General features: G+C 41.6%; 1 protein-coding gene across 1 annotated transcript; it reads left to right on the forward strand.

Annotated features, from left to right (window-relative positions):
* The first annotated feature begins 8,142 nt into the window (after positions 1-8,142).
* On the forward strand, positions 8,143-24,933 carry Psmc6 (proteasome 26S subunit, ATPase 6). The gene is made up of 14 exons (XM_005085792.4): positions 8,143-8,294; positions 9,070-9,149; positions 9,237-9,276; positions 9,858-9,910; positions 13,011-13,078; positions 13,320-13,434; positions 16,071-16,158; positions 17,687-17,748; positions 17,831-17,954; positions 18,476-18,537; positions 19,825-19,945; positions 20,050-20,130; positions 21,965-22,036; positions 24,452-24,933. The coding sequence occupies exons 1-14, from the start codon at positions 8,168-8,170 to the stop codon at positions 24,568-24,570; spliced, it is 1,212 nt and encodes a 403-aa protein (XP_005085849.1). The 5' UTR covers positions 8,143-8,167; the 3' UTR covers positions 24,571-24,933.

The following is a 24,933-nucleotide window of genomic DNA, read 5'->3' on the forward strand; positions in this document are numbered from 1 at the left end:
AATTTCACAAGTGCCACGGGACACAAAGTCTAGTCTTTGACTCTGGAAACCCAGCTTCCCATCTGTTACAACTTTGTACAGCAGCATTACATTTTTGGGAGATGAACAAGATCACAGCTTTGTTATTCTACTACTAGGACAATAACATGACAGAGGTAATGCACACAGCATTCCTTGTTTTGTTTTGTTATTTAACGCACACAGCACTTCTTGCTTTGTTTTGTTTTTTAATGCACACAGCATTTCTTGATGGAGTCCTGATTGCTATGTAAATATCAGCTATTATTTTTTTAATGAGCAAAGCAGGAAGTGGTTTGAAGCCAATTTTTCAAAATGGGGCATGAAGGCGTCTACAGGAAACTCGGTGCCTAAACCACTTCCAACGTTAAACAGACAAGAAAGAAAAAAGTTAAAGGAAAAGTTAAAGTTGAGGAAGAATCACTAAGCAAAACCTTAAAGGCTTGTCACCTCCACGTGATTAAACTCATTTATCTAATCTTTACCAAGTACAAATGTCAAAGTGTCAGGCCTTTCCTGCCACAGGGTTAGAACTGTGTAAGGTGGGAGGACACAGCCACTTAAGCTGTCATTACATACAGTCCCTGAGCAAGCAGGCTACGTATTGTAGTCACTGACTCCACTTCTTAATTTCCCGTTCCTGTCTCATCCCCCACTGTATCTGGTTGCCAGGTTACCAGCCCTGTTACACCTCTTCAAGTGACATTATCACTGAATCCAGTGGCTGTTTTCCAGGAAATACATGCTGCATTTTGACAGCACCAATTCCTCCCTCTTCAGATTCAGTGTCCTATGTAGGGAACACTTGAGGCTCTCTTTATGACTGCCTCCCCTTTTGTCTGTCTCACCACATAGCTCAGGCTAGACCCTAACTCACCACCTTCCTGCCTCAGCCTTCCAAGTGCTAGGATTACAGGACATCACACCCTGCTCTCCTTATACCTTCCTGATGCTACTTAACCAATCCTTCCGGATCTTGCACAGTCCACCTTTAAGAAGTGACTAATCCTTAGGACTCCATCTATCTTTTAGCATCAGTACTGTCTTCAAGAAAATTGCTTACTCCCACAACCTTAAATACTTTGTCTACACTCGAGACTGCCAGATGTGTACTTCTAGTTCAGATCCTGCTCCTGAGCTTCACAATCCAGCTGTCTGCTGGACACACACACCTGCCTTTCCGGGAGACTGTTGGTCACACCATCTGTGACCTTCCTCTTTCTGTTTTTCGTTCACATCCCACAGCCTTTTGCTGCACCGTGTCCCGACAGTGTGACCCGACAGTGTGACCCGACAGTGTGAAACGACAGTGTGTCCCGACAGTGTGTCCCGACAGTGTGTCCTCAACATTTATCTTCAAGTTTTCTTCTTCTCCATCTTCATGGAGAAAAGCTCTGACCCTTATTCTTTCTCACCTATTTCCTCATTCCCCTAACTAATTAGATGGTTTTTAGATCTGTATCTCACACACACACACACACACACACACACACACACACACACACACAAAACTCCACCCAAGGTTAGTTTCTCCAATATATAACTCTGACCATATTATAAGTGTAAGTTTTCCAATGCTCCTGGCCATTTGAAAAGTTAAGCTTGAGACTCCTAACATGACATTCAAGGTCGCTTATAATCTGGCCCTGCCTACTCCCTCTTTATTTCCAGCATTTCTCTCTTTAAAGTGATGGATCCTTAACAACTCTTCCCCCAAATGTCTTGTTTCAGGGTCCACATCTTTGCTCACTTGAAATGGGTTTCCAGACTTGGGAGTTTTTTCTTCTTGTCCTATGCATCAGTAATTGTCCTTACCATATGGAATGAAATGTACCAGTTGGTTTTTCTGCATGAATCCCAAGGTGGAGACCCTGACTTGATATTTTTAGCTTCTCCACCTTTATTCCTCAGTAGAATGTGTGTTTCTCAAGCTGACTCCTAGGTGAATTGATGGATGTACAATTAATAAATCTAAAAGGATAACGTCAGCTTAAGTACGGCATCACAGGGCAATGTGTTGTTTAAAAAAACAAATTAAAGCAAATATTGTAAGCTTAGAGGACAAGAAGCCAATTGTAGTCCATTAGAGGACAGTAGTCATTTTGGGTGAGGGCGAGAACACAATAAAATTGGAATTGACAGGAAAAAACTAAAAAGAGGTATGGATGTAGGAAAAGGGATGGCAAGCCAGGACCCCAACTACCAGTTGACTCATGTGTGGGGTATCCAAGTTCATTCAGAGAACGTGTCAAAGCCAGGACTGTGCAGTCAAAGACTACGACTCAGGGGGAAAAGGACAAGTTCTGAAGCAAACACAAATGGAGACACTGATAAACCTCTACCCAGGACACCTGCAATGTTCAGCTTGAGAGACCACACACTCATTTCCCACTTCCTCCATCCTACCCAACCCTGGAGTCAGCCCAGGCTATAGAGTGACACCCTGACTCAGAACAAAACAAACAGAAGAAACTAAACATAGAACAGAACAAAAATCTTCAAAGTTGGAAGCTTAAGAAACATCTTAACAGAGTGCTTATTGTTGTTGCTGGGGGCCCACTCTTAGTTATAAGCACCCACATCTATTGGCTCACAATTGCCTGTAACTCCACTCCAAATATGTAAACCTGCTCACACCACAGCTTTAAAATTAGCAATGCTCCCAGCTGTTTGAACGTTTAAGACTCTCAACATGATAAAATTTCCCAAGATCTGGCCCCACACACTCCAGCTTCATTTCTAACACCCACTCTTTAAAACCAGAGATTTCTAACAATTATCCCATTTTAAAAAGGTGGAGAGGGGTTTTACACATTAAGAAAAAACATTTAAGAAGTGATATAAAATGACAGAGGGAGGCCGGGCATTGGTGGCTCATGCATTTAATCCCAGCACTCGGGAGGCAGAGGCAGGTGGATCTCTGTGAGTTCGAGGCCAGCCTGGTCTACAGAGCGAGTTCCAGGATAACTAAGGCCACACAGAGAGACCCTGTCTCAAAAAAAAAAACCAAACAGAAAGAAAGAGAGATATAGAAAGACAAAGAGGGAGGGAGGGAGAGAGAGAGAGAGAGAGAGAGAGAGAGAGAGAGAGAGAGAGAGAGAGAGAGAGAGAGAGAGAATTTAAAGGATTAAAGAACAAAATCTGAGTACCAAGTGGAAATCACCTGGGAAGTAATCAACAGAGCCAAGCTAGAAAGATGATGACTGCCTAGACTCAGGGTCCACTGGGCACCCGACATCGGGATTGGAGAATGTCTCTATGGGAGACCAAGGATTAGAGTGAAAGACCAAAAACGTGCTTCCTTATAAAGAGTCAAGAATCAGAAGAACACTGTAGAAGCCACAAGACAATGAACCAGGATCTTCAAAATCTTGAGAGAATTATATACTGAGACAGACTGTTAATCATATTTGAAGGTAGATTTAAGCTACTTTTAGTTCACACATGGTAGGCAGGTGTGTAATTTTCATGGGTTGGAGGCTGAGATAGAAAGTTTGAGACCATCTTGCTGCACCTGCCCTCCACTTCCAACAAAGAAATGAATATTTATGCCTGGTTTCATGGTGCATGCCAGGAACCCCATAATTCAGGAGGTTAAATCTCAAGGATTGCAGAAAGTTACAGGCCAACCTTTACTATATATCAAGATCAAGTCCAGCTCCTCTTTTTTTTTTTTTTTTTTTTTTTTTTTTGGTTTTTTGAGACAAGGTTTCTCTGTGGCTTTGGAGGCTGTCCTGGAACTCGCTCTGTAGACCAGGCTGGCCTCGAACTCACAGAGATCCGCCTGCCTCTGCCTCCCGAGTGCTGGGATTAAAGGCGTGCGCCACCACTGCCCAGCCAAGTCCAGATCTTCTTTTCCAGTTGAATATTTATAGTGTTTTTAAAGATTATCTGTATATAATACTTTGATGAAAACAAGAACTATGGCCATACTACTGCTTTTTGTATGATTTATCTTGTCTGACTAAAATAAGGTTATTATTTCTCAATAGCCTAGGAACTTAGTTCACATTCCTACATAAACATCGTATTGCTTAGCTACAGACACATCTGCTTAAGTGCAGTTTGGAAGATATATGGAGTACAAGGACAGGATGAAAAACTTCTAAACACTACAGAGTGTATTGGCCACCCATGGCACATGCCTATAGTCCTGGCTATTACCAGATAACTCAGGTGGCTGAAGTGGGAGCAATTATTTGAGCTCATCAGTCTAAGAAGCACTACATCCAAAGGAAAACAAAACAAAACAAGACAAAATCTGGGGGTCCTATGTGATATGTGAGCAAAATGAGTTGACACTTGCCTATCTGGTACTATCTGCCAATTTCTCTCCTTGAAAAAAAAAAGCAGTTCCTATTGTACCCATAACTGTGTAACAGTTTACTCCCAGAGATTTAGTAGCTTTGAAGCACACACATTTCATCTCACAGTTTGCTGGGCCAGCAACTAGAGGCTGATGATGGAGCTATGTGACTCAGTCTCATGCTCTCGTTGCAATCAAGACGAGGGTTGCATTCCTCTGAAGTCATCCTAGGGCTGAACATCTTCAGTCAGTACAACTCATTTGCACGATGGTTGGCAGGTGGCCTTGGTTCCCTGTTGACTGTTGTTTCCTTGTGGGACTTTCTGCTGATTCATGGTATGGAAGCTGGCTTCCCCCAGAGGGAGTGATCTAAGGGAGAGCAGAGAGGGAACCTCAGGTGTATGTTTCCATGTGCACTCTGTCGTCAGGAGGAAGTCACTAGTCTCCAGAAAAGGAATTAGGCTTCATTTCCTAAAGTGGTGAGTCAAGGCTATGAATACAGTTTAAAATCACCATACCCATCAGTACTCAATTATAGAGAGCGTAGATTAGAAGACTATGTGTGCTTTATGACTGCTTAAATCCGTTACTTAAAAAATAATTTATTTGTATTTTATTTACATTGATATTTTGCCTGCATGTATGTCTGTGTGAGGGTGTCAGATCCCCTGAAACAGGAGTTACAGACAGTTGTGAGCTGCCATGTGGGTGCTGGGAATTGAACCTGGGTCCTCTGGAAGAGAAGCCACTGCTCTTAACCGCTGAACCATTTCTCCAACCCTGTGCTATTTCTCCAGTCCTTAAATCTGTTATTTAATTTAAATTTTTTATTTAGATTTTGTTTTTACCTTTTTTGGGGGGATTGCAAGACAGGGTCTCTGTGTAACAGCACTGGCTGTCCTGGAACTCACTTTATAAACCAGGCTGGCCTTGAACTCACAGAGATCCACCTGCCTCTGCCTCCCAAGTGCTGGGATTAAAGGCATGCACCACCACCCAGCTTATATATATTTATATATATATATTGTGTGTGTGTCTTGCCTGCATGTATATATGTGTACTATGTACATATGTACATTACCTATGAAGGCAGGAAGAAAGTATCAGACACCCTGGGGCTGGAATACAGATGGTTGTAAGCTGCTATGTGACTGCTGAGAATTGAACCCCTATTCTCTTGGAGAGAAGCCAGTCAGTACTCTTAACCACTGAGCTATTTCTTTAGACCTCTGTTATACTACTTCCAATGACTCTCAAATAAACTAAGACTATCCTATATTTTCATACCTCTTCTATTTTATTCTGATATTTAATTTTTTTAGTATTAGTGACATTTCTTAGACTGTTTTTGAGATTTATTCTTCTAATCATGTGTGTGTGTGTGTGTGTGTGTGTGTGTGTGTGTGTGTGTGCGTGCACTTGCATGAATGCAGCTGCCTATGGAGTCCAGAGGACACCAGATGGAGTTAAGGATGTTGGGAGCCACATATATGGACACCAGGAAGCACACTTGGTTTTGCTTCTAAGTTGCTGAGCTAGCAAAACTATGGGACAAAATGTTTGTGGTTCAAAGTACATATACATCAATTCATTTATGGAATTACTGTGGGAAGTTAGAATTTTGCCAAATGAGTAAGAGAAAAAAGAAATAGGAATTGAAAAGGTTGAGGAGAGCAATGTTAAAATTACATTCCAATTTATGCTCATATATATTTTTTTAAACTCAGGGAAAATACGTCTACTGTATGGATGGTTTTGCTTGCATGTATGCCTGCACAGCAGAAGAGGACACCAGATCTCATCACAGACAGTTGTGAGCCACCATGTGGTTGCTGGGAATTGAACCCAGGACCTTGGAAGAACTGGCCAGCTAATGCTCTCTTTTTAGTTTTTCAAGACAGGGTTTCTCTGTATTGTTTTGGAGGCTGTCCTGGAACTTGCTCTGTAGACCAGGCTGGCCTCGAACTCACAGAGATCTGCCTGCCTCTGCCTCCAGAGTGATGGGACTAAAGGCGTGCGCCACCAACGCCTGGCTCAGCCAGTGCTCTTAATGCCTGAGCCATCTCTCCATATGGATGTTTTGTCTGCATGCATGTCTGTGCACCACTTGTGTGCCTGGTGCCCATGGAAGCCAGAGTGGGGCATTGAACAGGACTAGAGTCACGGAGATCGTTGTGAGCAACTATGTAGGGACTTGGAATTGAACCCAGGTCCTCTGGAACAGTAGCCAGTTCTCTTAACCACTGAACTATCTGTCCAGCTCCTCTGTGCATATACTTTTTTGTTGAACTGTACCAAATTGGTTTGCCTTTTATACTTTGCCTTGTTTTTCTTCTTCTTGATGTTAGAGTTGACATATATTGGTATGGACCTACTCATTTGATCAAAATAGTTATAGCAGGGTGTGAAAAAGGATAATACACACCTAAGTTATTTTTATTTTTTGTCTACCCCAAGACTCATATTTAGAAAAAAAAATACAACAGAATACTAACATACTATCCATACTATCTTATCCTAATAAATTTGGAGGCTATATCACTTTGGTTGATTTTTACAAAGATATCACAGTTCCCCCTACAGAAAACTCAGATGGTCCTAACAGACTTCAAAGTTCCATCCTCAGTCACTGCAGAAACTTGATATTGTGTTTCTCATCTCTTTCGAGTCCCGCTGGCCTCTTTTCACTGCTACAAGTGAGTCCATCTCAGGACCATGCATTTGTAGAATGTATTCATTTGTTTCTAAGGTGCTAGAAGTTAAGGGCCTTCTCTATGTTATACTTCCGGCTGCCAAATAACGATTCAAAAGTGCGAGATAGCTCAGAGAGTCTTTTGTTGTTGCTGTTTTGTTTTTCAAGACAGGGTTTCTCTGTGTAACAGATCCTGGCTGTCCTGGAACTCACTCTATAGATCAGGCTGGCCTTGAACTCAGAGATTTGCCTGTCTCTGCCTCCCAGGTGCTGGGATTAAAGATGTGTTCCCTGCTGCCACCACCACTACCCAGCGAACTTGTTGCTGATGGCAGACAGTCTGGGTTGGGTTTCCCGTACCCACATAGTGGCTCACATCCATCTGTAACTCCAGTTTCAGAGGACCATGTAGCTGTAGCTTCTGCTCTCCTCAGGCACCGGGCACACACATACACGCAGGCGAGACATTCATATGCATAAAATAAGTGAGAGGTTTTTGTTGTTGTTGTTGTGTGTGTGTGTGTGTGTGTGTGTGTTTTTTAATCACAGCTGCTTGAAACTCCAGTGCCAGGAGATCCAATGCTATCTACTGGCCTCTGTGGGCACTTGCACTCGCGTGGCATACACTCGCACAGACGCACACACATACCCATAAATAAAAATAAATTATTTGGGGAAGAAAAAGGCTGTATCTGGAAATGTAATACGCTGGAAGCGTGCTTGCTTAGCCTGCAAGAGACCCTGGATTCGATTTCCGCACAGCGTTTACGCCTGATGTTCAATGCACGCCCGTGGTCTCAGTAGGAAGCAGGAGGACCAGAGTTCTAGTCCTTAGCTACAAGGGTGAGTACGAAGCCAGCCTGGGTTACAAGACACTGTCTCAAAAAAAAAAAAAAAAGCTTGTCACTTTGGCGGTTCTGGGAAAGCAGTGACCTAATACAGAAGCCAGTCGATAGCCGCACCCGGCCTTGCCCACTCTGGCCTGCAGGGGACAGTGTAGGCGGAGGCCAGCGCTTTCCAGGTTTTTCTCAAGAAACTTGAGCACGGGGAGCGAGAGACAGACGGACCAACCGGAAGGGGCGCGGCCAGAGGCGGTCCCGCCCTCGCCCCGCCTCTGCCCCTCGCCCCGCCCCTCCCCCGCCCGGGCTGCCATGGCCATTCCCGGCATCCCCTATGAGCGGCGGCTTCTCATCATGGCGGACCCTAGAGATAAGGCGCTTCAGGACTACCGCAAGAAGCTGCTAGAGCACAAGGAGATCGACGGCCGTCTTAAGGAGCGTGAGTGAACCCTTCCGCGCTCTCTCATGCCCAGACGCGCTTCCGCCTCCCACAGAGCCGAGGCTTCGGCCGAGCCCGAAAGCAGAGCGCCCGGCTTGGGAAGGAAGGCCCGAGTGCAGGGACAAGGCGCTTTGTCATCCCGCCCGGCTCGGGTGCCGCGCCGCCTCCGCGGTGGAAATGGCCTGGTCCAGTCCGGGCGGCAGAGGGAACTGCCACACTTCGGAGGTGGAGGGAGGACCGAGTGGCCCGGGGACTTCTCCCAGGTGCAAGGAAAGCAGGGTTGGCGTCTCGGGACCCAGGGACGGGAAGACGCTTGGGGCAGAGACGCTCCAGCACGACGTGGGACTGAGTCCCTGAGCAGAAAGGCAATCGTGGAGCCTTCCAGAGAAGGGGCTCAGTGACCGTAGTGACCTTTCTCGTCTTTCCTCTGGCTTCCTACTAGGTGCCTCGTACGCCTATCCTGAGATTTGCGTTCTGAAAAGCCTGCATAGTTGGATTAGATGAGGGAAGGCCTCAGCCTATATGATTCACTGAAGAATCGCGTTGGTTGACTTTGTTTAGTATAGGCAACCAGAGAGTAAGCCCCGTGCGGCACTGAAAGGTCTGATTCACAGATTATCATTAATTTTGTAGCAAATCCGAAGGGGGAAGGTGTCTGTCATATTTTGTGGTTTGACACGGAGGGTATGGAACCTACATAAAGCGAAAGAGACGAAAGCAAACATTTTAACGCACTTATTGTTTAATTTAAAATGCTGACATTTTGTTATTTCAGTAAGGGAGCAGTTAAAAGAACTTACCAAGCAGTATGAAAAGTCTGAAAATGATCTGAAGGCACTACAAAGTGTTGGGCAGGTAGGTTATAAAGTATGAAAGTGACTGAATAATTTGCCTTCTCTTTAAGCTGTTGGCAAAAGGTAATGTGCCTTTTTTCTTCCATAGATTGTGGGTGAAGTGCTGAAACAGTTAACCGAAGAGAAATGTAAGTGGATCAGCTTACTAATGAGTTAAAAGCAAAAATCAGAAACCCCCGTTCGGCCCCAGCTTTTGGAATGCCTATTCTAGTTTGATCTTGAGGTCAGCTGCCACTGTGTAGCCCAGGATGCAACTCATTATGTGCAACACCGTGGTGCTCTTGAACTCACAAGAAAGAGACCTGCCTGTCTTTGCTTCTCCAGTGCCAGGGTTACAGGTGTATGCCACCGTGGGAAGCTGTGTTACGCTCTTTGTTTGTGAATGTGTGTGAGTGTGTGTGTGTTCCTGTGCTATAGCACACGTGTGAAGATCAAAGGACAGTTTGTGGGGGTTGGTTTTCTCCCTAGTGGGACGGGTGACTGGGCTCAGTCAGGTCAGTGGGCTGGGCTCTGAGTGCCTTTATTTGATGAGCTGTCAGGGTGGCCCTGAAGTGCCCATTATTCCGGTGACAGCAATGCAGGGAGTTTGTGTTCCATAAGCTGTATTTTGTATTTACTGTTCTTGGAGGTCAGAAATAAAACTGCACCCACCACAGATGTAGATATATCTGTTTCCTAACTTTTTCAATTTGTTCTTTTCTTCTTCTAGTCATCGTTAAAGCAACAAATGGACCAAGATATGTCGTGGGTTGTCGTCGTCAGGTAAGACTTTCCACTTGTCTGGGCTTTGTACGTGAAAAAAAGACTACTCTCGTGTGAGTCACTTAACTCTTGAGGTAGGCGGGCCAGGCATTATACCCACAACTGCCAAGAGTGGTTGGTTCAGACACAGCAAGTGATTGGCAAGGCCTGGATTCAAGTCACAGATTTTGCTCCTGGAATTTCTTCATCCTTACTGTTTCACATTGCTTTAGTCAGATATGAGTACTTAGAAATCACTTTATTTATTTATTTGTTTTTTTGGTTTTTTTTCGAGACAGGGTTTCTCTGTGGCTTTGGAGGCTGTCCTGGAACTAGCTCTTGTAGACCAGGCTGGCCTTGAACTCACAGAGATCCGCCTGCCTCTGCCTCCCGAGTGCTGGGATTAAAGGCGTGTGCCACCAACGCCCGACAGAAATCATTTTAGAACCAGAAAAAGATTGCTTTAATTTAATGTCTTTCCTTTTTTTGTTGTTTTGTTTTTGTTTTGTTTTTTGTTTTTTTTTTTTATGAGACTGGGTTTCTCTGTATTGTTTTGGAGGCTGTCGGTCCAGCCCAGCCTCGAACTCACAGAGATCCGCCTGCCTCTGCCTCCGCCTCCCGAGTGCTGGGATTAAAGGCGTGCGCCACCACTGCCTGGCCAAATTTAATGTCTTTCTTGAAGAGGGTTAAAAGTGTTAGGCTATCAGTTACCCGTGTTTTGCATTTAAATATTAAAAAATGTTGTTTATAGGCTCTACAGTAGATAATTTTATAGGTCATTTAGGCCAGAATAGGCAAATTGAAATCCCTTTGAATTTCACTTTGTAGAGATGAGAAAACGCCAGCAAGAGCTTAGAATGACCCGGTAGCATTTGTAGTCCACCTGCATTCCGTTCTTTAGGAAGTGTAGTGAGCATTGACTGAAGGACTTTTTCTGAGTGTCATATTGAGTTTATGTTTTTGATGTTGATTTTGTTTTATGCAACTGGATCTTGTTATGCAGCCTATGTTGACTTCAAACTGACGGTGCTGGTGCCTTAGCCTCCTGAGTGCTAGGGTACCAGGTATATGCCATTATGCTAAGGTCAGATTTTAAAACTTTGATAAAGCATGACTTGAGAATAGTATCTAACATTGAGACCAAATCTAATCTTAGGAGCTCAGCATATAACTGGATAGTATTCTAATCAAGTATTACAAGTCTAGGGGCTGCAGAGATTGCTTAGCAGTTCAGAGTACTGGCTTCTCTTTCACAAGAACCCAGATTTGATTCCCAGCACCCACAGAGGGGCTCACAATCATCTGGACCTCCATTCCCAAAGGGTCTGACACTGTCTTCTGGTCTCTGCACCAGGCACACAGGTGTACATGCAGACAAAACATCCCTATACATATAATTTAAAAATATTATACACCTAGAGTTGGGGCTGTAGCTCAGTAGCAGAATACATGGCAAGCGTTCGAAAGACCTGAGGTTCAACCCAAGTAATGCGCTTGGCTTCTTACAGAAGCTTGAGTCCTTCCTCCTTCCTAACCCTGACTTCACTTTGAGATGACTAAGGTGGCACCATCCTCTCCTGGTGCTGTTTTGTGCCTGCCTGGTCACTTCTCAGCCTTCCCCCCAAACAGCCACACTCACCTTGACAGTGCTTCTGGGACTGTCCACAACCTTGATCATGGTGCAAACGTATTATATAGTGTCCGGACGATACTGATGGGCCCTCTCCTCCAACCCTGATGTAATTAGGGTTTTGTCTCTAAAAATTATGTACCCCTGAGCTTGGGCACCAACAAGCTTTCCAGAGATGAGAGCCTATTCTTGGTCTGGCCATTAATAAAGGACTCAACACTTTAATTGATTTAGTCAGTGTCATTATTAGTAACTATCTTGTGTGGATTATTTCACTTATTTTAAGGTATTCTTTTTTAAAAAATAATTAAATTTATTTTATGTGCATTGGAGATACAGACTGTTTGAGCTATCATGTGGGTGTTGGGAATTGAACTTGGGTCCTCTGGAAGAACAGCTAGTGCTCTTAACTGCTGAGCCATCTATCTCTCTGGCCCAGATAATTTCAGTTTTTTTTTTTTTTTTTTTTTGGTTTTACAAGACAGGGTTTCTGTGTATTGTTTTGGAGGCTGTTGGTCCAGCCCGGCCTTGAACTCACAGAGATCCACCTGCCTCTGCCTCCCGAGTGCTGGGATTAAAGGCGTGCGCCACCACCGCCCGGCGTTTTTGCATTTCTTAGTTTTTGGTTTTGTTTTGGATGAGATCGGTTTCATTTTGGTTTTTCAACACAGGGTTTCTCTGTGTAGTCGTGTCTGTCCTGGAACTCACTCTGTAGACCAGGCTGGCCTTGAACTCAAGAGATCCTCTTGCTCCAGCCTCCCCAGTGCTGGGATTAAATGCATGCATCACCACCATAGACTTGCCTTTCTTAGTATGTTGATGAAAATCTCTTAAGAGGAAACAATGGTTTCCTTATCTTTTATGGTTATGCATATACATGTTTTTTTCTAGAAGATTTTCAAAATATATTTACAAACTGCCCCCCCATAAATATTTTGGTACCAGTTCCCAAAGGAACTTTTTTCTATAGATTTTGAATCAAAATAATGAACAAAATTATATTAAGTAATGAGTCTTGAGAATAAAATTCCAAAGTCTATCCCTTCTTCAAAAACATGGCCACTTTAATGGATAAAGACACTTGCTACCAAGTCTGACCACATGAATTCAATCTCCAGAACCCATGGTAACGGTAGAAGGAGAACCAATTCCTGCACATTGTCCTCTGACTGTATGTGCACACCATTGTTACACACACACACACACACACACACGTATAAATGTTAAAAAGTTTAAAAAACTAAAAAGGCAATTGTTAGCTCAGGTTTTATGTATTAGTGATCTCTGAGTTCATACTGAGGTTGTACAAAGAACACCCTTATAAGGGTCACCTAGAAATAACTTTATAAAGTTACTTCTTTATTAGCTGTTCTATAAACAAGGCATTTATAATGTGATATTTGTGTTTTCTGTGATGTATAAAAGTATATATGACTTCTGTAGTGTTTCCCTTATTAAATGTGTGTGTAACATTTTGTTTTATAAAACCAGCTTGATAAAAGTAAGCTGAAGCCAGGAACAAGAGTTGCTTTGGATATGACTACACTAACCATAATGAGGTGGGTTTCTTATTCTTATTGTTGAGTTTGCCTTTCATTTTCAGACAGAAGGTTTTTTAAAAGTACATGATTTGTAGAGTCATCAAAAATTTTACTACTTCTTACTATTTACTTATTTACTAAATTAGATATCTTTAAAAGGTACCTACAGATGCTTGCATAAGTAAATTGTTTATACTTGCAATGTAAACTGAGAGAAAATAAGTCTTTTGAAAGAAAAGCACCTGATTTTTTCTTTTAGGTATTTGCCAAGAGAGGTGGATCCTTTGGTTTACAACATGTCTCATGAGGATCCTGGAAATGTTTCCTATTCTGAGATTGGAGGGCTGTCAGAGCAGATTCGGGAGTTACGAGAGGTGAATTTTATTTCTCTATCTGAGACTATTGAACTACCGCTTTTAGGATACCTGAAAAGAGAAACAGGAAACAAAATCTTTTTTTTTTTTAGTTTGTGTATATTATACATTTCAAACTCTGGCTGAGAGTAACATTGAATTGGTAACTATTGACATAGTTAAGTTCATGTTATTTTGGAGATGTTTAATGTTAGGAAAATTTCTTTTATGGCACAAAAGAAAAAGATAGGGGACAGTGAAGAATAATTGACATAATCTAATGCCCTTGACACTTATAGTATTCACTATCTTTAGTGTGCTTAGGTCTGAGCACATAGGACAACATGCTATGTGGTTTTTCCATAAAGCCAGTAATGTTGACATCTCAGTGCAATAGAAATTATTGTTACCTTTGCCTTATATGTTTTTATTTTATTCAAACTATTTGTTGCACTTTAGGAAAGTACTGGCTATAGAAGTAACTTAAAGGTGTTTTTTTTGTTTCTGCTTTTTTTTTTTTGGTTTTACGAGACAGGGTTTCTGTGTATTGTTTTGGAGGCTGTCGGTCCAGCCCGGCCTCAAGCTCACAGAGATCTGCCTACCTTTGCCTCCCGAGTGCTGGGATTAAAGGCGTGCACCACCACTGCCCGGCGTAACTTAAAGTTTTTAGGCTTCTTTTTTTTTTTTATTTAACTTTTTGGGTTTCTCCATGTAGCCCTGGCTGTCTTGGAACTACCTTTGTAGGTCAGGCTGGCCTCAAATTCACAGAGATCAGCCTGTCTCTGTCTCTCAAGGTGAGAGCCACCACCATCCAGCGCAACTTTTACACTTTTAAGGCATGAGTCAAATTGGGATTGGCTGGTCTCATCACCCAGAAAGTTACATTGTCGTATTGATTTATTCTTCCTGTCGATGGCCTAAGTATTTATGAATGACTGAGAAGGGTTGGGAGTAGTTCATAGTGGTTTATAATTTTTAGGCCTCAGCTCATTAAACTTTCTGAAAAGCATAGGCTGCTTGGGCTGTTAAGAGAGCCTTGCCAGTAAACGTGCTTACCATACAAGTCTGGTAACCTGAGTTTGATCTCTGGGGCACAGATAAAAGAGAAATGCAGACTGACTCCATAAAACTCTCTTCCGATGCCTACAAGTGTGCTGTGGCACTTCTGCCCCCTCCCCATCATGTGTCAGTGCGCACACACGCTTTTTATCAGATATTTTAGAGTGCCGGTGGTTTTTGTTTTTTTCACACTTGTACGGGCATAGTTGTCACATAGACAGACTGTCTTGTAGTTGGTATTATGAATAAATTGGACAGCCAGATCCTCTTCCTGTTTCTCTTCTTCCTCTTCCTCCTTTCTACTCTTCCTCTTCTTCCTCCTCTTCCTCTTATTTCCTCTTATTCCTCTTCCTCCTCTTATTTCTCTTCCTCCCCTTCTTCCTCCTTTTCCTCCCACTCCTCCTGTTTTTTCCTCTCCTCCTGGGAGACAGTGTCATCATACATCTTAGGGTAGCATTGGATCACTGTACCTGAGAGTTACTCTGAGCTCGTGAGCCTCCTGCCTCTGCCTCCCTAGTGCTGAGGTTGTAACTACTTGCTACCACGTTGCTAGCGAAGCTAGAGACCCCAGACCTCGGGCGTGTTCAACATGCACTCCACCAACTGAGTCTATGTCCAGCCCTTCAGGTTTCTTTCTGTGAATTAAAGAGTAGAAAATAGAACTGTTTTTTGTTTAAGGCCATGATACAGTGCCGAGAGGAAATTTTCTATCTTTTCTCTCAGTGACTATTTATGACATAAAAAACATTCCTTGCTTTGTGACTATTTTACTTTGTATTCTGTAAATTATTAAATAAGTTTGCTGCTTATTATTTTATTGCTATTATTATCTACTTATTTTACTTCATCTGTTTATTTATTGAGGCACTGTTTCTTTGTGTAGCCCTGGCTTCCCTGGAACTCACACTGTTGACTAGGATGACCTAGAACTCACTGAGATCTGCCTGCCTCTGCCTCCCGAGTGCTGGGATTAAAGACGTGTGCCACCACCGCCTGGCCCTGGCTATTATTTTTTAACCCTGGCAGTTCATCTTAGGACTTCACACGTGCCAGGCTGCTCCACCACTCCGCTGCACTCCAGTTCTCTCTCACGCAGGAATGCCCCTTCTGCACGTGAACTTGCAGGCAGCCTGCACTGGCCTTCTGAGTAGCATGGATTCTAGGCGTATGCCACTAGACCCAGCTCCTCTGATTTCTTTTTCTGTTTTTTTTTTTTTTTTGAGACAAGGTTTCTCTGTGGCTTTGGAGGCTATCCTGGAACTCGCTCTTGTAGACTAGGCTGGTCTTGAACTCACAGAGATCCACCTGCCTCTGCCTCCCGAGTGCTGGGATTAAAACCGTGCGCCACCACCACCGGCCCTCTAATACATTTTTACAAAATATATACTTGTGTATAATCAAATAGCTTGTTAAACCCAACCACTTTAAATTCTTTAGTTTGAAGATCTTAAATAAAACCAATACTATTTAAGTTATTTTTTTATAGTATGGAAGTATAGTTCTCTTATAGATTGTATAGCATGGTATTAGACTTTACATATTTAAAAATATGTTAAATTTTTTTTTACTGTTTAAGAAACATGCAACTTCTCTTTCAGGTAATAGAATTACCTCTTACAAACCCAGAATTATTCCAGCGTGTAGGAATAATACCTCCAAAAGGCTGTTTGCTATATGGACCACCAGGTTGGTATCAAATTATCTCCACCCCTTCTGTAAAGGAGTAGATGAAGGAATGAAAAGGTAGTAAGACGAATTTAGTGTGGGCAGTTCCAGTCTCCTCTCTATTGCGAGGAGGATGGGGTCAAGGCTGTGCATCTGCTGCCTCTCAGGCATGCGGAGTTCCTCTGTGCCTTGTGCCAGTCCGTGTAATTCTATACGGTAGACCTTAAGCTGCAGTTAATGAGTATGGATATTCCCGAGACACTCGGATGGAGCCTTCGAGGTCAGAACTACTGTCGGCTGTTTCACTCCGAAGTGTTGCTATTAGAGGGATAACAATTAATTTTATTAAATTTTCATCCTTGACTGTTTTGCATGATGAAATAGGAAAAATATATAAAGTATGGATGCACGATTGCGTGCTGAAAAGTGTAGTGTATTTAGGAAAAGCAGTTGAGGCTTTACATGGAATGGTTGCTACTTGAAAGGACAGACTGTTTATTGCTTACTGGTGATTAGATATTGGTTATTCAGAGTAGCAATTGATTAGCCTACTTTTTTATGGAATGATTGAAATGATTGGTACAAACTCATAAAATTTGAGTTTGTCATAAAATTTAAGGTGTCAAGTGAAGTTAGAATTTTTAAAAACTATTTTAATGAATGTGTCTTAAGGTTTCTATTGCTGTGGTAAAACGCCGTGACCATAAACACCTCAGAAGAAAGGGTTTATTTCGGTTTACAGCTCTCAGGTCACACTCCATTGCTGAGGACAGTGGGGCAGGAACTCAAACAGAGAGATCTGACGATGGCGGGAACTGACGCAGAGGCAATGGAGGAGTGCTACTCATAGCCTGCCTTCTTTCTCTCTTCCTTCCTTTTTCTCTTTCCTTCTGTTGTGGTTTCTTGAGACGGGCTTTCTTTGTGTAGCCCTGACTGTCCTGGAACTCATTCTGTAGACTGGGGTGGCTTTACATTTAGAGATCCGCCAATCTCTGCCTCCCCCGTGCTGGGGTTAAAGGTTTGCATCGATGCAGCGGCCACCACCACCACCATCCAGGTTGATGAAAGAATAGGCTTTAATTGTTCTCACCACAAAGTAATAAACATAAGATTTGATAGATTAACTTAACTTAATCATTCTACAATATGTACATACGCCAGTGTTATGTTTTTATTGTTTATAGTTACTTCCCAATTAAAATCAGGAAGGATATTTCAAATTAAAGTTTTAATATTGAAAGTAAATTCTTTAGAATTTTAAACAAATTCTATTTAGGATTTAGCTTCAGTTTTAGAAAATTTATTACCAATAGAATTATGTTGTTTTACATATCTGTGTATCTGTGTGTGCCCAGGAGGCCAGTTCTGAACTGGAGCTACAGGTGACGATGAGCTGTCTAAGGAGGTGCTAGGAACTGAACTCTGGGCCTTGGAAAGAGCAGCAAGCACTCTTTACCACTGAGCCATCTCTCTAGCTCCAAGATAATTGTTGTTGAAAGGCTTTTAGGAATGGTTCTGCTTTTAACCTAGCGACATCTGATATTTCTAGGCACTGGGAAAACACTTTTGGCACGAGCTGTTGCTAGTCAGCTGGACTGCAACTTCCTAAAGGTAAGAGGAAATTGTTTTATAATTATTGAAATGAAATTTATTTGAACTGTCTAATTTATATTACTATTTTTCTTTTAATCAGGTTGTATCTAGTTCTATTGTAGACAAGTACATTGGTGAAAGTGCTCGTTTGATTAGAGAAATGTTTAATTATGCCAGGGACCACCAGCCATGCATCATTTTTATGGATGAAATAGATGCTATTGGTAAGAATGACACCTTTTAAATTTTGTCATCAATGTTTTTTGTAAGTGTTAGAGGAAGTTATTTAAAAAACAGAAAGAACCAAAAGGAGAATATTGCCGGGTGGTGGTGGCGCACACTTGTAATCCCAGAACTCTGGAAGCAGAGGCAGGTGGATCTCTGAGTTCGAGACCAACCTGGTCTACAACGTGTGTTCGAAACCCCTGCTCTCGCACCAAAACTGAAAGAACCTCCTGCCTGACCAGTAGTTACGACTTTTATGAACTCAGTAGCACAGGGAGTGGGCATTCTCAGGGTACCTGTCTGGATAGGACTTCTCAGAAGTTGGAGAGTGTGACCAGTTTTAGTAAATAACCGTGATCAGTAACAAAATGAGAACTATTCTAAGGTCATTTCTCACTTAGTGTAATTTTGTTTAATTTCTATTTAGTATTTTTAACATGGGTACTTAAATTACATTGTTTTATTAAGTGATGGGCACAAAGCAAAAGAGTAATGTATACATTTTCATTTATTACTTTAGGTGGCCGTCGGTTTTCTGAGGGTACATCAGCTGACAGAGAGATTCAGAGAACTTTAATGGAGGTAATATTTGGTAAAGAGGATATATATAAAATTGCTTATTAATGAAAAAGTGAAGATTGCCTATTTGAAGTTGAAAGTGTTTATAGCAGTTTAGATGAAGAATTAAACATGAAATTTGAAATATTGCCAGGAATAAACATTGTTTGGGACGATGGCTCAGTGGGTAAGAGTGATTGCTTTGCAAGTATGATGACCTGAGATAAAATCCCCGACACTCGTGTAAAAAACTTGCTCGGCAGTTGTGCACCTATAACACCAGCATAGAGGGGTGGAGACAGGAGAGTTTCTGGGACTTGCTTACTTGATGACGGTCAGAGTAGCTCCAGGTTCAATAAGAGACTCCGTTTCCAGGGGATAAGGCAGAGAGGCAGAGTAGTGCGCTGGCACCCTTCTACTGGTGACCTCCAAAATGACCCCCCCACACGCATACATATTGCATCTGCACACATACACCAAAGAAGGAAGTAACTATTGCTGAGAAACAAAAACAAGCAGTTGTATTGTCTGTTAGGTACTAGGTTGTCTCTATAAAAATCAAGTGAGGCCGGGCTGGACCGACAGCCTCCAAAACAATACAGAGAAACCCTGTCTCGTAAAAAACAAACAAAACAAAAAAGGTTCTCAGCAGTAAATAAGTTGCAGTTATGTTTGCTCTTTTTTGCTAAGACTGGCAACTATAATAGTTTTTTTTTTTGAGACAGGGTTTCTCTGTTGGCTTTGGAAGCTGTCCTGGAACTTGCGCTGTAGACCAGGCTGGTCTCAAACTCACAGAGATCTGCCTGCCTCTACCTGCCGAGTGCTGGGATTAAAGGCATGCGCCACCACCGCCCAGCTAATATGCAGTATTTTAAACTTAAAATATAGTCTTAGGGACCGTAAATTGGGGTCCTGAGAGTATAGTCAATTGGTAGAGTTCTTGACTGATGCGAGTGAAGCTCTGGGTGTGGTCCCAGCTCCAGACAAACTGATTATGTGACCCACGGCTGTAATCCTGCTCTGTGAAGGTAGACGTAGGAACACCAGAAGTTCAAGGGTATCCTTAGCTATATAGGAAATTTGAAGCTAGCCTGGGGTACATGAGACCCTGTCTCAAAACCCAAAACCATAAGATGTGTTTTAGAACAACACAATTATTAGTGTTATTCATATAACCAATAATGTTATCAGCTAGCAGGCATTGTCTGTTCGCTAGTTATCTTAATAATTTTATTTTGTTCTTTACATTTTGTGTATATGCACATACATGCATGTGTTTGGTAAAGTCTGTGGTCTTAACTTTTTATGTAGTTGCTGAATCAAATGGATGGATTTGATACTCTGCATAGAGTTAAAATGATCATGGCTACAAACAGACCAGATACACTGGACCCTGCTCTGCTCCGTCCAGGAAGATTAGATAGAAAAATACGTAAGTTGCTTTCTTGTCTGTGTCAGTTTTTTCTTCTCACCCACCTTCCTTTCACCTTATTAAACCAACAACTGGAACACGAAATAATTTCTTGTTATTTTCAGATATTGATTTACCAAATGAACAAGCAAGATTAGATATATTGAAAATCCACGCAGGCCCCATTACAAAGCACGGTGAAATAGGTAAGAGAGTTGAATGTTCCTTTCCATGTAAATGTCTAGTGAATAAAGCACAGCACTGTATGGGACATTACTCTTGGTCTGCTGTTTGTTTTTGGTGTTTTGAAGACAAGGTTCTCTGTGTTGCCCTGGCTGTCCTAACTTGCTCTGTAGATCATGCTGGCCTTGAACTCAGACATTTGTCTGTCTCTGCCTCCTGAGTGCTAGGATTAGAAACATGCATCATCATGTCTGGCTTGAACCTAGCTTTATATTAAACAAATGTGGTTTCAATTGAGTAAATTTTTGCTGAGCATATAGTGAATGCAGATAGCATATGGTGAGTTAGAAGTGCTAAGAATGGCGTGGCAGTGAGTGAAACCAATTCTGGCCTTTAGAGAACTTTCATTACTGTCACAAAAACCAGAGGAAATGAGTGGAGTGTATGACAAATTAGATGGCGATAAGTGGTGTGCAGAAAAGTAAAGCAAGGAGAAGGTGGGAAGTGTGAGGAGATCGTGAAATGGAGGAAACTGAAGGCTTTACCAGGAAGGCCGTGTGTGTATGTGTGTGTGTGTGTGTGTGTGTGTAAGTGTTTGCATGTGTGTTTGTGCGTAGACATGTACACCTGAGTACGGAAGACCGTAGGTGTCAAGTGTTTGATTCCATAGAGCTGGAACTACAGGTAGTTGTGAGCTTCCTGATGTGGGTTACTGGACCCAGACTTAGGTCTTCTGCAAGGGTGGTGTGTACTCTTAACTGTTGAGCCATCTCTCTGGTCCCCAAGGAGATCATGTTTAAGCTATGACTTAAAAAGATGAGCAAACTAGACATGGATACTGGAGGAAGGCCCCTGAACAGATGAGTGTCTAGGACATTCCAGGAGCAAGCAAGCGGCTACAGGCTTTGGAAGAGTAGGGAGCAGCGGATAGTAGCAGAAGTCTTGCAAATAATGGTGGGGACCAGACGGCAGTGCCCATGGAGTCCATGAGGTAGGAACTTTGACTTTTAATCATGATGCCAACCTCAGAGGTTAGTTTGATTTTAAAGATTGTATTGCTGTTAGACTAGGTTTAAAAATGGCTTCGTGGCTTCTCTTCCTATGCAGTTACCAACAGGTACATGTTTAAGTTAATTTGAACGTTGGATTTCGTGTTTGCTTTCAGTATTAATCTTGGCCAGTCTTGTTTCATCTGTAACTTTTGCTGCCTTTTGCATGTTTAAAAAGCAAATGAATTTTAGGCATACCATTTCATGTATGAATACTTCAGTTCACATAAGATTATTTTGGTAGCCTGCTGGGAACAAACTGGAGATCGACAAAGAAGGAAATTAGAGGTTATTTCATCAAATCAGATTAAAAATGATGGTGATATAGTAAAAGTTTCCCTCCCGGATTAAGGGAAGTACAGGCCAAGAGGTTCAGCAGTGCCTTCTAAGCTAACCTCCACTGCATGATACCATTAGCTGCTTAAAAGCAGGTGCCTTCAAATCTTTGTTTGTTTTTGACGTAGGCTTTCTTTGTGTAATAGCCCTGACTGTCCTGGAACTCACTCTGTAGACCAGGCTGCCTCTGCCTCCCTCCCAACTGTTGGAATTAAAGTTTGCACCGCCATTGCCTTCACACCTTGACTTCACACTTTCTGACTAATAATTCAGAAGAATGTCTCCTTGATTCTGGTTTACTTTGCAACATTTTTATTTAGTTTTAGTTGTTAATGTTGCAAAATAGTAGCAAGGGTAAATGCTAATCAAATTCAAATGAACTAGTCCATTTAACTTTTCACTGTGGGCAAAAATTAAGATTGGATCTTTTTAGTATTACTGTTATCTTATTTTATTTTATTTTTCTAAACAGATTATGAAGCAATTGTAAAGCTTTCAGATGGCTTTAATGGAGCAGACCTGAGAAATGTTTGTACTGAAGCAGGTGAGACTACAAAGCATATTTTTACCACCGATAATATTGTAAATTTATCTAAAAGCAGAGCTGCACCTTGGGAGGATTTCAGTGTTGTGTTGTGTTTTGAGATTTGATTTTAAGCTAATAGCATAGCATTAGGAGAAAGTACCACTATAGTAGTCAATTTTGATTTCTTGTAAGGGGTCTTAGGGAAACCCACACAATTCTTTTGAGGATTGTGGGGCTAAAAGATGGAGCCTAGAACATTATTTACGAGTGAACGAAGTCTACCCTTGGGGTTGTTATCTCCTAAGTACTTTCTGATGTCCACAAGCATGATGTGGGAAGGCTGAATTGCAGGACCAGTTCCATAGGTATTTGAAAGATTTACTTTAAAAGTTTGTGTCCCTGCACTTTGTTTAAAATGAAGCTTTTAAATACAATTCTGATTTTTTATTTTATTTTTGAGACAGGGTTCAGGGTTTCTCTGTGTAACAGTCCTGGCTGTCCAAGAATTTGCTTTGTAGACCAGGCTGGTCTCAAACTCACTGAGAGGTCTGCCTCTGCCTCCGGAGTGCTGGGATTAGAGGCGTGCACCACTACCACCCAGCCCAATTCTGCGTTTTTAATACTAGTTTTATTTTTGGTAATAAGTGACTTTGAAGCCCTAGTAGCTAGAATCATTTAGTCTTCTCTTTCCAGTCAGAATATTCAAACCCAAGACAAGTCTGGGTTTGTAGTTTTTATAGTTATTATTCCAGCCTTAATAAGCCAGCTAAATATGGCTTGAACTATCTAGGATAATTTATCACATTCTAAAATCTTTATCAGACTGCATTATCGTCATCATCATCAACATCAAAGATGGCTTCAGTGAAACTGGAGTCAAAAGAAGTACTGTGATTTTTTAAAAGCTGATGCTATCAAATTTTGATAGGTGCTTTTTTCTCTCACATTGAAAAATGTTTTTGTTTTTTGATTGTTTTAACTGATTGGTAGAAATTTCACGTTAATGAAATCATATGTTTTTATACATTTATATATTGTATAATACTTAGGTCAGATTAAACTTACCTGTCTCTTCAAACATATTACTTATTTCATGGTCACAACACCTAGAATCCTTTCTTCTAATTCTGAAATACACAATATACAGTGATTATCTTGCCTCTCCCTCCCAAATGCTGGGATTATTGGCTTATAGCATACAGTGCTGATGGTTGAACCAACCTTTTATAATCTAGGCAGTATTCTACTGACTGCTATATCCCCAACGCTTAGTCTTGCTTAGTGACAGGTAATCATTACTAAAATTATTGGAAGTTGGTTGTTTAGTTATGTATTGCTGGAGATCAAACCCAAGGCCTTGTGTGTGTTAACAGCCAAGCTGTTGCACACCCCCTAGCCCAGGTGTTTTGTTCTTCTCAAGAATCATTGCATATGCTTTTATGAAACTTCAGCCTAGAATGTAAGTTTTGACAGTTTTGGGTGTTTTTTATTAAAAATTACCATGGAGGGGAGATGGCTCAGAGGTACCTACACAAAGAAACCTGAGCCTTTGGACTGGAGAGATGGCTCTTCAGAGGACCAGAGTTCAATTCCCAGCAACCACATAGTGGCTCACAACCATCTGTAATGAAATCTGGTGACCTTCTGGCCTGCAGGCATACATGGAGGCAGAATACCATATACAGAATAATAAATCTTTTTTTTTTTTTTTTTTTTTTTTTGGTTTTATGAGACAGGGTTTCTCTGTAATTTTTTGGAGGCTGTCGGTCCAGCCCGGCCTCGAACTCACAGAGACCCGCCTGCCTCTGCCTTCCGAGTGCTGGGATTAAAGGCGTGCGCCACCAACGCCCCACTAAATAAATCTTTTTAAGAAAAATAAAAAAGCCAGGCGTTGGTTCACGTCTTTAATCCCAGGACCCAGGAGGCAGAAGCAGGCATATCTCTGTGTGTTCAAGGCTAGCCTGGTCTACAGATTAAGTTCCAGGACAACCTCCAAAGCAATACAGAGAAACCCTGCCTTGAAAAACAAAACAAAACAAAATTGCCATTGGACACAGACACATACAATCCAGATTTAAATATTCAGACAGTTGTGTTATGTGCTTCATTTAAAATATAATGCTTATTACTCTACTTATGAAAATATTTGAAAGGAAAGAGTGACTTTTAATAAGTAGCACTTATTGGATCAGAAGTAGTAACTATACATCTTCATATTCACGCCACAGAATTAAGATTAGTTAGTTTTCCTTCACTTTTTCTTTTGAGACCAGGTCTTGACTTGTTGCCCGGGCTGGTTTCAAACTTGCAATCCTCCTGTTTCAATCCCCTAAGTGCTGAGATTATTGGCATGTGCCACTGTTACCAGCCTGGTTTTCCTATAGATCTATAATTTACATCCGATAAGCTGCAATTTGGTTTTGTTTTCTGCAGGTATGTTTGCCATTCGTGCGGATCATGATTTTGTAGTTCAGGAAGACTTCATGAAAGCAGTCAGAAAAGTAGCTGACTCTAAGAAGCTGGAGTCCAAACTGGACTACAAACCTGTGTGATTTACTATCAGGGTTTTGATGGCTGCATGACAGACATTGGCTTAATGTAAAAATAAAGTTAAGGAGAATAATGTATGTATTGGCAGTGATCTCATTAAAAGTGAATAAACATGTATGAGCAACATAATAGTATGTAATTTAGTAATTGTTTTAAAATTGATACAAAAGAAAGTTGTTAATGTTGCATTTACTGCAGCAATATTTACAAAAGACATGTTGAAGCTTTTCATATTTGCTTTGTGAGCATTTTGTACAACATTCAAATGGTTTGAGATAGTACAGGAGAGCATTTACTATGACTTATTTTATATTTTGTGTTCCTCATCCTGGAAAAATGGAATAAAATGTTTTAGTTGTCCTATA

Source organism: Mesocricetus auratus, unplaced genomic scaffold (genome assembly GCF_017639785.1).
Source record: "Mesocricetus auratus isolate SY011 unplaced genomic scaffold, BCM_Maur_2.0 Super-Scaffold_100048, whole genome shotgun sequence".
NCBI lineage: Eukaryota > Metazoa > Chordata > Mammalia > Rodentia > Cricetidae > Mesocricetus > Mesocricetus auratus.